The sequence below is a fragment of the Ranitomeya imitator genome, chromosome 1 (genome assembly GCF_032444005.1).
Source record: "Ranitomeya imitator isolate aRanImi1 chromosome 1, aRanImi1.pri, whole genome shotgun sequence".
In the NCBI taxonomy this organism is placed as follows: domain Eukaryota; kingdom Metazoa; phylum Chordata; class Amphibia; order Anura; family Dendrobatidae; genus Ranitomeya; species Ranitomeya imitator.
The window spans coordinates 1,103,465,694-1,103,480,489 of NC_091282.1; the positions used below are offsets into that span (position 1 = coordinate 1,103,465,694).

At 45.5% G+C, this 14,796-nt stretch overlaps 1 protein-coding gene across 6 annotated transcripts in view; it reads right to left on the minus strand.

Annotated features, from left to right (window-relative positions):
* CENPU (centromere protein U) overlaps positions 1–14,796 on the minus strand; it is a 226,321-nt gene that overhangs the window by 74,498 nt on the left and 137,027 nt on the right. For all 6 annotated transcript variants that reach the window (XM_069744313.1, XM_069744312.1, XM_069744311.1 and 3 more), the window contains 2 exons: positions 5,433–5,561; positions 4,576–4,645 (listed from right to left, as the gene is read on the minus strand). In XM_069744313.1, coding sequence (XP_069600414.1) covers positions 4,576–4,645; positions 5,433–5,561 — 199 coding nt within the window. The remainder of the gene's footprint in view (positions 1–4,575; positions 4,646–5,432; positions 5,562–14,796) is intronic.

Consider the following 14,796-nt stretch of genomic DNA (forward strand, 5'->3'; position numbering starts at 1 on the left):
AGATCCGGACGATCGGGGAGCCGCCATGGAACTCCGGCGAGAAGCTGTACTAGGTTCGCATACCAGGTCCGCCGCGGCCAATCCGGGGCGATCAGAATAGCAGGCACCATTTCTGACTTGATCTTCTTGATTACCCTCGGGAGCAGTGCCAGAGGAGGGAACAGATAAGAGAGATGAAACTGGTTCCAAGTCAGCACTAGCGCATCCACGGCGATTGCCTGTGGATCTCGGTACCGGGCGACAAATCTGGGTACCTTGGCATTCCTCCTGGACGCCATTAGATCCACGTCCGGAGTCCCCCATACATGGCATATTTGCTGAAATACTTCGGGATGGAGAGACCATTCCCCGGACGCTAGACCCTGACGGCTGAGGAAATCTGCCGCCCAGTTCTCTTCGCCCGGAATGTGAACTGCTGAAATCACCGACTGATTCCTCTCGGCCCAGAACAGTATTTGTTTTACCTCCTGCATGGCTGCCTTGCTGCGGGTGCCCCCCTGATGATTTATGTAGGCCACAGCTGTGGCGTTGTCCGATTGAATCCGGACCGGACAACCCGCCAGAAGATGGTGGAAATACTGCAAAGCTAGTCGAACTGCCCGAATCTCTAAGAGATTGATGGGAAGATCTGATTCCCGAGGAGACCAGCACCCCTGAGCTGTGTGAAAGAACACCGCTTCCCAACCCAGGCGACTGGCATCTGTTGTAACCACTAGCCAATTGGTTGGGGGAAAGGGTTTCCCCTCCAGTAGGGACGAGCTGTTTAACCACCATGAAAGAGCCTGCCTGACCTGGGGAGACAACCGACATCTGCGGTTGAGGGAGAGTGGATTCCTGTTCCATACTGCTAAGATTGCTTGTTGGAGAGGTCAGAGGTGAAGCTGTGCAAATGGTACTGCTTCTATAGTTGCAACCATCCTTCCTAAGACCCTCATGCAGGACCAGATCATATGAGGGTACGGTTGCTGAAGATTCCTCACTTCCCGCTGAAGGGCTAGGACCTTGTCCTGGGGAAGGATTGATAGGGCTTGAGAGGTGTCGAAAATCATGCCTAGAAATGAAATCCTCCGAGATGGTTCTAGGGAAGACTTCCTTAAATTTACTAGCCAACCCAGACAAAAAAGGGTGTCTAGAGCAATGCTGACATTTTCCTTGCAAGCTTGAAAAGTCGGCCCTTTGATCAGAAGATCGTCTAGATATGGCAAGACTACTATGACTCGGGAGTGCAGAATGGACACCAGAGTTGACATGACCTTCGTGAATACCCTGGGGGTGGAGGCCAGCCCGAAGGGTAAAGCTGTGAACTGGAAGTGTAGGTTGTTTAGGGTGAACCAGAGAAATCTTTGATGAGGAGGAAAAATGGGAATATGTTGGTAGGCATCCTGAATGTCTATTGAGGCCTAGAATTCTCCCTTTTCCATTGAGGCAATAACTGACCGGAGAGATTCCATCCGAAAGTGACGAATGTGGACAAACTTGTTTAAGCGTTTCAGATCCAGAATGGGTCTTACTGTTCTGTCCTTTTTGGGTACTATAAAAAGATTTGAATAAAACCCTTGAAACCTTTCTTCACTTGGAACAAGAGAAATGACCCCGCTGAGACAAAGGGACTCTATGAAATTGTACAGGTCTTGTCGGCGGGACTCGGACCTGGGAAGACGGGATGGGAAGAACCGGGGAGGAGGCTGACCGACCAGCTCTATCTTGTAACCTGAAGATACGAGCTCTACCACCCACCGGTCGTGGATTACTTGAAGCCAGACCTGGTGAAACAAAAGTAGACGTCCGCCTACTCTGTTGGAGGCACTCCGAGGAGGCCTCCAGTCACTTGGCCGAAAACCTCTGAGTCCTAGATCCTCTGGATCTAGTTGACTGGGAACGCATTCTTCCCCCTTGTTTGGCCGTATAGGAGATCCGATTGTCTCGGTCCTGATTGGGGCGACCCTGCGCAGCAGAGCCCCGTGCTGGAGCCCATGTAGCATTATGAAAGTGTCTGAAACGGGCCTGGAATTGGCGACGAAAAGAATGTCTAATCCTCTGCTGAGGAAGAAACTTGCTCTTCCCTCCTGTGGAGTCTGAAATAAGCTGATCCAGCTTCTCTCCGAATAAGCGACCCCCCTGATACAGTAGAGTTGTAAGATTTTTTAGAGGTAGAGTCTGCCCGCCATGTTCTTAACCAGGGTGCCCTTCTAATGGCAATTGCCCCAAAAAACGCTTGTCCGGGTGCTCCCGGTTACGCCGAATCAGGTCCTCAAACTCGGGGTGAGAGGAAAAAAATCTTATGGGCCAGTTTGGCCCGCTTAAATGAAACCTTGTGATCTGAGGTTGAGACGAGTTCATCTTCTATCCCCAGGGACTGATTGACAGCCTCAATTAGGCAATCTACAGACTCCTGAAACCGAGGAGTCTCTAAATTAAGGGACCCTTCAGACTCAGTCTGTCTCAACTTCCCCGCTCTCTGCTGGGGAAGGAGAGCGTGATACGGAGCTCCAGGATGCCGAAGCACCTGACGGCCTGGGAGACGATGTGCAAATTCGCTTTCCACGCGTCTGTCTAGTTCGAGAGCGGCCCCTGCAGGCCGAAGGCTCCTGAGACCCCGAGGCCCTCTCCGAGACAGATGGACTGCTGGCCCTGACCGCCGGGGTCTTAAAAGGGACTTGATTGCTTCAGTTAGGGACGCCATGGATTGCGACAAGGACGTGACCCATTCCGGTGGAACCGCCCCAGCCTCCGCTTGAGGGGCAGGAGAAATTGCCGGAGACATTGCTGGGGAGCTCGCTGGTGGGGGGGGGGGGGGGGGGGGTACCTGGGCGCATTCAGAGTCGCAGGCCTCGCAGAGATGATTACTCTGGGCATGCGGGAATGTAGCATGACAAGCTACACAAACGGTATATAGGACCGTGTGAGTTTTGACCCTTCTAGACAGTCATCCGTAAATGCTATACCCAGGGCCTTAGACTGGGAAAAAAACAATGCTTCTGCTGTCAGGCTGGAGGGAGAAGCACTTACCCCAGTCCTGTGTCCCCACGAGTACAGTGTGGAACCGAACACCAAATGCTGAGCAAATGTGCTACCTTTATCCCCAGCAGTCCTCAGGGGGCGGAGCCGCCATGATGTGATGCGGCCTGTAGTAGGCCGAAGCCGGGGCCTCGATTTTCCCTAGGCAAGGAAAGGATGGCGCGGATCCGGAAGTAGACGTGCCGGAGGGGGCGGGGCCTCACCGCGCGGTTTGCTGGGCGGAAGCCGGGCCTGATTGACCCGGAAATGCATGCTGGATGCTAGGCCTGAGCCTCAAGCCTCCGGAAAGACCGCGGCGCTGGCCGCATTGAACCGCTGCGGCGCCGAAAGAACCGCAGCACCGACGGAGCTTTGGGGACTGCGGCGTCGCTCATTACCCGACGCCAGATAGGTGCAGACGCCCGGAGCCTGCCTTCAAGGTAAACTGTGCCTGTGTCAGGAGCCCCCCATTCCTGCCCTTTCCCCTTTTTTGCAAGCTGAACCCTATTGAGAGAAAAGGGTCAGCGTGGAGTAAAAAATCCAGCGGGGGAGAGCAGAGCAAGTGACGGTGCAGGAACCCTAGCTCCATTTCCTGCACTGGGATAAGGAGAGGGACCGTCCACCACCCCATCTATCACCGCAGCAGAACAGAGGTGTAGAAATAAGGGGGGACACACGGACATCTAAGGGCACCTGTACAGCCTGTGGTCTAAAATACAGGGACAAGTCCGGTGAGTAATCCCACGTCGCGGGGAAGGATACGTGGAGAATACTCGCACGTGCTTGCCCATTATTGGTTTGGGGAGATCGGACCCTCAAAAGCAGGGGTGTCAAACTGCAATCCTCAAGGGCTGCAAACAGGTCCTGTTTCCAGGATTTCCTTGTACTGCACAGGTGATAATTTAATCACCTACACACATAATGATTACAGCACCTTGTGCAAAGCTAAGGAAATCTTGAAAACACGCATTCCTCGAGGAATGCAGTTTGACACCCCTGCTCAAAAGGATCCGTCGCCCCCTCAATCCATATAATGAAGAGATGAAAAAGGATCCAAAGGATCCGGGACCCAGAGGTGTGCCTCCTTCAGACACTAAGCAAGAACTGGATTCTCTGGTAGCCAGTGTCAGGGTGTATATGACGGAGGAGGAGCTAAACTTTTTTTTTATGTTTACTTAGGGTCAGCCTCCTGGCGGCAGAAGCATACACCCACAGTCCTGTGTCCCCCAATGAGACGAAGGAGAAATCCGAGATTGGTTCTCAGCAAAGTTCGCCTTGTCTTGGCTGCTGACCACATGTGAATTGGCCAATTTATGTGCTGAGTATCTTCTTTTTAACTTGTTTTATAGGGCAGCAATGCAATTCCAATTTCATGTTTGCATAGTATAGCAGTACAAAGTGCAGCTTTAATTTATTCACTACATAGGAAAGTGACTGTTAGCTTGCATCGGTTCACACCTGATTTTCTGTTTGGAAAAGACTATCAGTATTTGATATTTATATACACACACATAAATCAAGACCAATATGTGACTACTAAACAAAAACTTTACAGACCAAGAAAATGTTCTTATTCACCTTTTCTTGATTTCTTTCCACTAGACTTGGTCACTAATTTCTTTTGAGCCTTTGCGTTCTTGGCAGACACCTGGTGAACATTGATATACTGGTTAAAATCAGGATAAAAGTCACTGAGCAAGCATGATCTCTACAATATACTCAGACTAATATTGTCTCCTGCAGACATCCACATAAGTGCTGCATATACTGGGCAATAAAAATGGAGCACAGTGCATCTTCATTATTTAGAAAATTGTGGATATAAAACATGCTAAGATGATATGCTTAATACACTTTTCTACAATGTCTAGTGTAATTATAAATGTGCACCTTTATCCAAATGTGTCAGATCAAATGATAATGTTCTTCTTAAAGGGGACCTGACCTCAAACCACAGGCAGAATGAATGACTCTTGCTGCTTCAATGCAGCCGTGTATGTTGTATTCTGAATCGTTGCAGCGTTCCAGAGCCAAAATACATCGAAAAATCGTCCATGGTCAAAATATCTCAGATGACTAGTACAAGGCAGGTCCCTGATGGTTTCTCCCTGCCCGGGCCCCTAGACTAGAAGAGCTTCCCTTATATGTGTATAATGAACTATACGCAGTTCCTGGTTGGCTTTTCTAATCATGTTTTTGATACACAGCAGCAAGAATGCAGCAAGGCTCGGATTTGTGCTGCCTGTGGTACGGGCAGCATAAACCTACTGTCGGGTTCCCCTGAAAAGAGACTGCTTTTCAAATATGGCTAAAAAGTGACATACTAAAAAATCTAAAAGACCAATCTGCCTGGTCTTGTGACATATTCGGGCTTTCCTTTAGGGGATACTGCATAGATAAGAAAAGGTGTACAGTGGTACAGAAGGGTTACCCACCACATTTGTTTTTTGGGTAGTATTTGGACCTTGTGATGAGGAAGATTCTCCAATGGATAGAGTTCTGGCAGTCCCACGTATCTTCGAAGGGCCCGGTTCTGGTATATTTTGTGTTTTCTTTTGTAGATTCTAAATAAATACAACATTTTAATACACTATATTAAGGTGTTCAATACAAAAGAAGAGAAGCAATGATAAAAAAAATTAGCAACCAAACAAAGAACCAAAAAATGATGTGTACATCTCACTGTGACATTTATCTGCATGCCTTTCTAGGTGCACCTACATTTATCTACTTCTAATCAACTGGGACATACAGGAAATATCTCTGTGTGGATTAATAGTCATTTTGCCTTTGAAGTGAAATCTTTAGAAGGAGTATGTACAGTTAACCCCTTCCTGCCAAAGTCGGTATTGACCTTGCTGACCAGGAAAAAATTTTCTAATCTGATGTGTCATTTTATACATACAGGATGGTTCAGCACCCTGCGACTAACCCTACTTTCACACTAGCGTCGGACTCGGCCCGTCGCAGTGCGTCGGGCCGAGGTTCCGACGCTAGCAGTGAAACAGAGGCACAACGGAGGCAGCGGATGCATTTTTCCTGCGTATCCGCTGCCCCATTGTAAGGCGCGGGGAGGTGGGGGCGGAGTTCCGGCTGCGCATGCGCGGTCGGAAAAAGCGATCCATCAGCAGCAAAAAACGTTACATGTAACGTTTTTTGCTCCCGGCGGTCCGCCACAACACGGCGCAACCGTCGCACGACGGTTGCAACGTGTGTCAATGCGTCGCTAATGTTAATCTATGGGGCAAAAACGCATCCTGCAAACAACTTTGCAGGATGCGTTTTTATTTTCCCTAAACGACGCACTGCAAAAAACGCCAGTGTGAAAGTAGCCCAATGAGTACATCGGCCTTCACTATTGCTGCAGAACGTTAACATGTAAACTACTTAGCAGGGGGTTTTATTATGAAAGAATGAAAAACCATGGTTGGATGGCTCTTGCACTATGATCAAAAACAGATAAGTATCTTACATTTTTAACGTTTTCAGCAATATTGGGAGTTCATGTATTCATTAGTTGCAGTATCCTGACGCATCGTGTGTATATATTAGTCACATAGCACATTTGTGCATCTCTACATTAATTTATAGTAACACAAAGGTGTGTGGGCCCCATTTAAAAAATAAGTAAAAAAAAAAAATACATCCCACAAGCAATTCGTCTTTGGTTGCAGTGACAGGTGTTTTACAGAATTTTATATCATTGAGTCATGAAGAAAAAAAATATTTTTACTACCAAAATTTTTTTTTTTTTCTTTTTACAGATTTTACATTTTTCAAAATGTAAAATGGAAGCATAAATTCTTACACAATTTTCCCCTCCTGAGAATTCATCTTATGAGTACAGTAACTATTTTGATCCAACGGCTGTTTTGTAGAAATCAGCATGCAGCCGATGTTGCAGTGAGAAAATGACAAATTCACCAGCTTAGTGTGCCAATACATTGTGCCCAGCTTGTGCTTCTGCAGTCACGCACCTCAAATTGTTAAGTGGGCTCTCCCCACTATAGTAATGACAAACGTGGATAATTACTGGTTTAGACACTTTTTTTTAATGTTTTATTACACTAAGAACAATTTTGTAGATAAAGATTGTTTTCTTGTTTTGTAGAATAAGAGATCATGCACTGCCACAACTTATTTTTCTGCTAACAGAGCTGCGTGGGGGTTTGTTATTTGAGGTATAAGGCTACGTTCACATTAGCGTTCTGCCGGGCTGCGTCGGGCGCAGCCGCGGCGACGCATGCGCCATGCGCCCCCATATTTAACATGGGGGCGCATGGACATGCGTTTGCATGCGTTTTGCGATGCATGCGTCTTTATTGCCGTAAGCATTAGGGCACAGAGGACGCAGCAAGATGCATTTTTTTTGCGTCCAAAATCAGGCAAAAAAAGGACGCATGCATCGCAAAACTATGCGTTTTGCATGCGTTCTTGTTTGCGTTGTGTCGCCGACACAGCCCCGCACAACGCAAATGTGAACGTAGCCTTTGATGATGTTTAAGTGAAAACATTTTTCTACACAAGTGATTTTATTTTTCCACGACAAAACTATTTCTAAATAACATGAAAACAGCCATATTGTCCATGTTATCATGAAACAGCCCATGACAGCACTAACGAGAGAGGGAATCTGCCCTTCAGGACAGGAAACCTACAAAGATAAAAGGGCGGCACCTCTCTCCCGCATCAGTTGGATTACAGAGCATGAGAGGACCTCCTTGGTTAGTAGCACATAATTAACTTTTTCACCCTGTGATTAAAAATTTATACAAACAAGTGGTGATAAGCCATGCCAGCATAAAGGGAGGGAATATACAGTAGGAGTGTTGTCATTGGCTCCTGAAAAACACCGCTACCGGTAAGTAGCTTGAGTATTTATTCAGTCGCCATGACAGCACTAACGAGAGATTTACAGATAGAGTCTTAGGGAGGGACTACTGCGTCCAGCACCCTTCTACCAAACGTGAGATCGGAAGAGCCACCCAGATCTAATCTATAATACTTAAAGAAAGTAGACGGAGATGACCATGTGGCCGCCTTACATATATCCTCAATCGACACCTCCGACCTTTCCGCCCAGGATGTCGCCATGGCCCGAGTGGAATGAGCTCTTATACCTTCCAGGACTTCTAGGCTACCTGCTGAATAAGCCAAAGATATCCATTCCCTAATCCATCTACCTAAGGTGTTTTTGGACACCCTAAACCCTTTCCTGACTCCCTGAAAGGATATGAACAAAGAACCATTTTTTTTCCAAGGGTCTGTTAAAGTTATGTATCTGAGTAGACATCTTTTATCATCTAATGAATGGAGTTTGAGTTCTTTTTGATTTTTAGGGTTAGGACAAAAAGTGGGGAGATTTATCTCCTGAAGTCTGTGGAACTTTGATGCTACCTTAGGAAGGTAAAGAGGATCATCTCTAAACTGGATGTATGGAGGCTGTCTATAGAGGGCTTGTAGGTCACTAACCCTTCTTGCTGAAGTAAGAGCAACTAAAGGAGCTTTTTTATAAGACAGGATTTTTATAGAAGCAGAATCAATAGGCTCAAAGGGGGTTCAGTTAGAGCTGTAAGTACCAAGTTTAAGTCCCACGGGGCTAGTCTTTTTTCTTAACAATGGGTCTTGACTTAAGGCCCCTTCACATTTAGCGACGCTGCAGCGATACCGACAACGATCCGGATCGCTGCAGCGTCGCTGTTTGGTCGCTGGAGAGCTGTCACACAGACCGCTCTCCAGCGACCAACGATGCCGGTAACCAGGGTAAACATCGGGTAACTAAGCGCAGGGCCGCGCTTAGTAACCCGATGTTTACCCTGGTTACCATGCTAAAAGTAAAAAAAAACAAACACTACATACTTACCTACCGCTGTCTGTCCTCCAGCGCTGCGCTCTGCTTCTCTGCTCTCCTCCTGTACTGTCTGGGAGCCGGAAAGCAGAGCGGTGACGTCACCGCTCTGCTTTCCGGCTCACAGACAGTACAGGAGGAGTGCAGAGCGCAGCGCTGGAGGACAGACAGCGGTAGGTAAGTATCTAGTGTTTGTTTTTTTTTACTTTTAGCATGGTAACCAGGGTAAACATCGGGTTACTAAGCGCGGCCCTGCGCTTAGTTACCCGATGTTTACCCTGGTTACCAGTGAAGACATCGCTGGATCGGTGTCACACACGCCGATCCAGCGATGTCCACGGGAGATCCAGCGACGAAATAAAGTTCTGGACTTTGTTCAGCGACCAACGATCTCCCAGCAGGGGCCTGATCGTTGGTCGCTGTCACACATAGCGATTTTATTAACGATATCGTTGCTACGTCACAAATAGCAACGATATCGTTAACAATATCGTTATGTGTGAAGGTACCTTTAGCCGCTCCTTTAAATAAATAAATCTGGCAACCCAGTAATTGTTAGCTAAATTACAATTGTATAGAGCTCCTAAAGCTGATACATGGACTCTAAGAGTGCTAGTGGCTAGTCCCATCTCCAGACCCCTCTGCAGGAACTCCAGAACTTTAGTAATACTGACTTTCTGACCAATCTCTGCTCCTGAAATAGTTAAGAATTTTTTCCAGACTCTAACAAATATTTGTTGTGGAAACTTTCTTACTTTTAAGTAAAGTATTAATCAGACCTTGTGAAAACCCCTTCCTTTTCAGTAATGTCCCTTCAAATTCCACACCGCCAGATGTAATTTGGATACTCGTGGATGGAAAATTGGACCACGGAAACCACGGCCTCTTGGGCCAGAATGGCGCTATTAGGATTACCCGAGCTCTGTCCTCCTGTATCTTCCTCAGAACGAATGGGATCAAGTTCAATGGGGGAAAGGCATAGGCTATGTTGAAACGCCAAGGAATTAGAAGGGTGTCCACTGTGTACGGATTGTCTCTGGGATTTATGGAGCAAAACTGGTGACTCTTTTTGTTCTCTTTTCTGCGACTTAGGTAATCTGCCAAGATGTTGTGTTTTCCCTTTATATGAAGAGATGTGAGCGACAGTAGATGAGTTTCGGCTATCTGAAAGATACGACCCGCCGTTTCCATTAAAGATCTGGATCGGGTTCCCCCCTGATGATTAATATAAGCTACCGTTACCTGATTGTCTGAAAATAGCCTGACGTGTCGGCCCTGTAAGGACATAAGGAAATTAACTCAGAGCTCGCTCTACCGCCAATAACTCTTTAAGGTTGGAGGATAGGTTTTGTTCGGAATGTGACCAAACTCCCTGGACCCACATATCACCCATATGTGCTCCCCATCCCCTGGGGCTAGCTTCTGTGATTACCACACAAGATATCTGGTTTATCCAGGGAACACCCGTCCGCAGGTTTGGCGTGTGTAACCACTAACGTAAGGAATGTATAGAAGCCTCAGACAAGGAAAAGTTACTATAGAGGTGGCCTTCTAACTGACGAGTATTGCACAGTACATCCCACTGTAGGACTCAGGTGTGGTACTGGGCCCAAAGAACCGCCGGGATATAAGACGTGAGTGAGCCTAACAGTGACATTGCCCCCCTTAATGTGACTGACGGATTGTTAGCAACCTTGAGTATTTGCTGTTGAATTTTGTCTACCTTTGTGTTTGGTAGGCGGCATTTTTGCAACCTGGAGTCTAAGATGAGACCCAGGAATTCTTGTACTCTTAGGGGCTGTAACCGTGATTTTTAAAAATTAATAATCCATCCCAACTTTTGTAAGGCCGCAATTACTTTTACTAGTTGGGCTGAGCAATGTGATTCTGAGTTTCCTATTATTAATAGGTCATCCAGATATGGAACCACTAGAATATCCTGTTCATGAAGATGTGCCATGACCTCCACCATTATCTTCGTGAAAACAGGAGGGGCAACTGCAACTCCAAAGGGGAGTGCCCAGTATTGGTAGTATTTAACTGTTCCGCCTAGCGAGACTGCTACCCTTAAGAACTGTTGATGGTCTGCGTGTATAGAAACATGATAATAGGAGTCTCTGGATCTAAGACTACCATGAAACACTTGTCAAACAATAGCTTTATTGCTGTTTTTACCAACTCCATTTTAAACGATTGGACCCATAGGAATTTATTCAGGCCTTTAAGATTGATGATGGTACGAAAAGAATTGTCTGGCTTTTTTAATCAAGAAGAGGGGGGAATAAAACCCCTTACCTCTTTGTGCTTCAGGAACTTCCACCAATACACCCTTTTGTTGAAGTTCCTGGACCTCAGACTTTAATGTCAGTTGTTCTGCAGGTGAAGAACGTACTGGTATTACCAGAAATTTATCATTAGGAATGTTCTGAAAATCAAACTTTAGTCCCGATTTAATAATGTTTAGGACCCATGGGCTACTGGAAATATTTAGCCAAGCCGGATAGAAGGCCCGGCAGTCATTGTGGCTTTCTGTTGTCCCTAAAGAAGTTGAACATGTAGCCTCTACCTTTCTTCCTACTGGTATCATATCTGGACCTTTCTCAATTAGATCTTGAACGGTCAAACCATATTCTGTTAGTACCCAGTCTGTAGGAGGGTCTTCCTAAGTAAGGGAAACATAGTAACATTGTAACATAGTTAGTAAGGCCGAAAAAAGACATTTGTCCATCCAGTTCAGCCTATATTCCATCATAATAAATCCCCAGATCTACGTCCTTCTACAGAACCTAATAATTGTATGATACAATATTGTTCTGCTCCAGGAAGACATCCAGGCCTCTCTTGAACCCCTCGACTGAGTTCGCCATCACCACCTCCTCAGGCAAGCAATTCCAGATTCTCACTGCCCTAACAGTAAAGAATCCTCTTCTATGTTGGTGGAAAAACCTTCTCTCCTCCAGACGCAAAGAATGCCCCCTTGTGCCCGTCACCTTCCTTGGTATAAACAGATCCTCAGCGAGATATTTGTATTGTCCCCTTATATACTTATACATGGTTATTAGATCGCCCCTCAGTCGTCTTTTTTCTAGACTAAATAATCCTAATTTCGCTAATCTATCTGGGTATTGTAGTTCTCCCATCCCCTTTATTAATTTTGTTGCCCTCCTTTGTACTCTCTCTAGTTCCATTATATCCTTCCTGAGCACCGGTGCCCAAAACTGGACACAGTACTCCATGTGCGGACTAACTAGGGATTTGTACAGAGGCAGTATAATGCTCTCATCATGTGTATCCAGACCTCTTTCTATCTTACTATCCCCTGCTTTCTCCAATAGTTAATCTAGAACTGACCCGAACAAATGCGCCCCCTCACACGGAATACTGCACAGTTTTGATCTGGCATGCATGTCACCTGGCCAATATTTTAGCCAAATGACTCTACGAGCAGCATTGGAAAGGGCCGCTGATCTGGCTGCCAGCTTCACAGAATCTGCAAAAGCATCTGAAAGGTAACTGCCGCTCCTTGAACCATAGAAAGAGGATAAAATCTAATTCCTCTGAGTCTTGTTTTTAAGTTGATCTTCTAAACTGTCCAACCACACCATCATAGAACGTGCTGTACAGGTGGCTGCAATTGACGGCCTGAGAGCTCCTGCTGACATTTCCCAAGCCCCTTTAAGGAACACATCAGCTCTCCTGTCATATGGGTCCTTTAAAGTTCCCAAATCCTCAAATGGTAAAGAGGATTTCTTGGAAGCTTTGGCTATGGCAGCATCGAGTTTTGTGGCTTTATCCCATGCTGAAGATGCCGCCTCTTCAAAAGGATATTTCCTTTTAAACGATGGCGGAAGAGAACCTTTCCTCTCAGGTTTCTTCCACTCTCGTAGAATAATGGAGTTCATCTTGTCAACCACCGGAAAACAGATTTCCGTTCTAGCCCTTTAATCATGACATCCTGCACAGATTTCTCTGACAGGGTCTCATCAATCCCCACAGTATTATTTACCGCCTTGACCAGCCGGTCTATACGGTCAAAAGCAGGGCTGTGGAGTCAGTAAGCCACAGTTGCGACTCGGACTCCGACTCCTGGATTTTATCAGGTTCCGACTCCGGCTCCTTCATAAATGGCCAATTTGTAATAATAAATTTACTGTTGTCAAATATTAACCCCTTCATGACCCAGCCTATTTTGACCTTAAAGACCTTGTCGTTTTTTGCAATTCTGACCAGTGTCCCTTTATGAGGTAATAACTCAGGAACGCTTCAACGGATCCTAGCGGTTCTGAGATTGTTTTTTCGTGACATATTGGGCTTCATGCTAGTGGTAAATTTAGGTCAATAAATTCTGCGTTTATTTGTGATAAAAATGGAAATTTGGCGAAAATTTTGAAAATTTCGCAATTTTCACATTTTGAATTTTTATTCTGTTAAACCAGAGAGTTATGTGACACAAAATAGTTAATAAATAACATTTCCCACACGTCTACTTTACATCAGCACAATTTTGGAAACAAAATTTTTTTTTGCTAGGAAGTTATAAGGGTTAAAATTTGACCAGCGATTTCTCATTTTTACAACAAAATTTACAAAACCATTTTTTTTAGGGACCACCTCACATTTGAAGTCAGTTTGAGGGGTCTATATGGCTGAAAATACCCAAAAGTGACACCATTCTAAAAACTGCACCCTTCAAGGTACTCAAAACCACATTCAAGAAGTTTATTAACCATTCAGGTGCTTCACAGCAGCAGAAGCAACATGGAAGGAAAAAATGAACATTTAACTTTTTAGTCACAAAAATTATCTTTTAGCAACAATTTTTTTATTTTCCAAATGGTAAAAGGAGAAACTGAACCACAAAAGTTGTTGTCCAATTTGTCCTGAGTACGCTGATACCTCATATGTAGGGGTAAACCACTGTTTGGGCGCACGGCAGGGCTTGGAAGGGAAGGAGCGCCATTTGACGTTTTGAATGAAAAATTGGCTCCACTCTTTAGCGGACACCATGTCACGTTTGGAGATCCTCCGTGGGCCTAAAAATTGGAGCTCCCCCACAAGTGACCCCATTTTGGAAACTAGACGCCCCAAGGAACTTATCCAGATGCATAGTGAGCACTTTGAACCCCCAGGTGCTTCACAAATTGATCCGTAAAAATGAAAAAGTACTATTTTTTCACAAAAAAATTCTTTTAGCCTCAATTTTTTCATTTTTACATGGGCAACAGGATAAAATGGATCCTAAAATTTGTTGGGCAATTTCTCCTGAGTACAACAATACCTCACATGTGGGGGTAAACCACTGTTTGGGCACATGGTAAGGCTCAGAAGGGAAGGAGTGCCATTTGACTTTTTGAATGAAAAATTATCTCCTTCGTTAGCGGACACCATGTCACGTTTGGAGAGCTCCTGTGTGCCTAAACATTGGCGCTGCCCCACAAGTGACCCCATTTTGGAAACTAGACCCCCCAAGGAACTTATCTAGATGCCTAGTGAGCACTTTCAACCCTCAGGTGCTTCACAAATTGATCTGTAAAAATGAAAAAGTACTTTTTTTCACAAAAAAATTATTTTCGTCTCAATTTTTTTCATTTTCACATGGGCAATAGGATAAAATGGATCATATAATATGTTGGGCAATTTCTCCTGAGTATGCTGATACCTCATATGTGGGGGTAAACCACTGTTTGGGCACTCGGCAGGGCTCGGAAGGGAAGGCGCGCCATTTGACTTTTTGAATGGAAAATTAGCTCCAATTGTTAGCGGACACCATGTTGCGTTTGGATAGCCCCTGTGTGCCTAAACATTGGAGCTCCCCCACAAGTGACCCCATTTTGGAAACTAGACCCCCCAAGGAACTTATCTAGATGCATATTGAGCACTTTAAACCCCCAGGTGCTTCACAGAAGTTTATAACGCAGAGCCATGAAAATAAAAAATAATTTTTCTTTCCT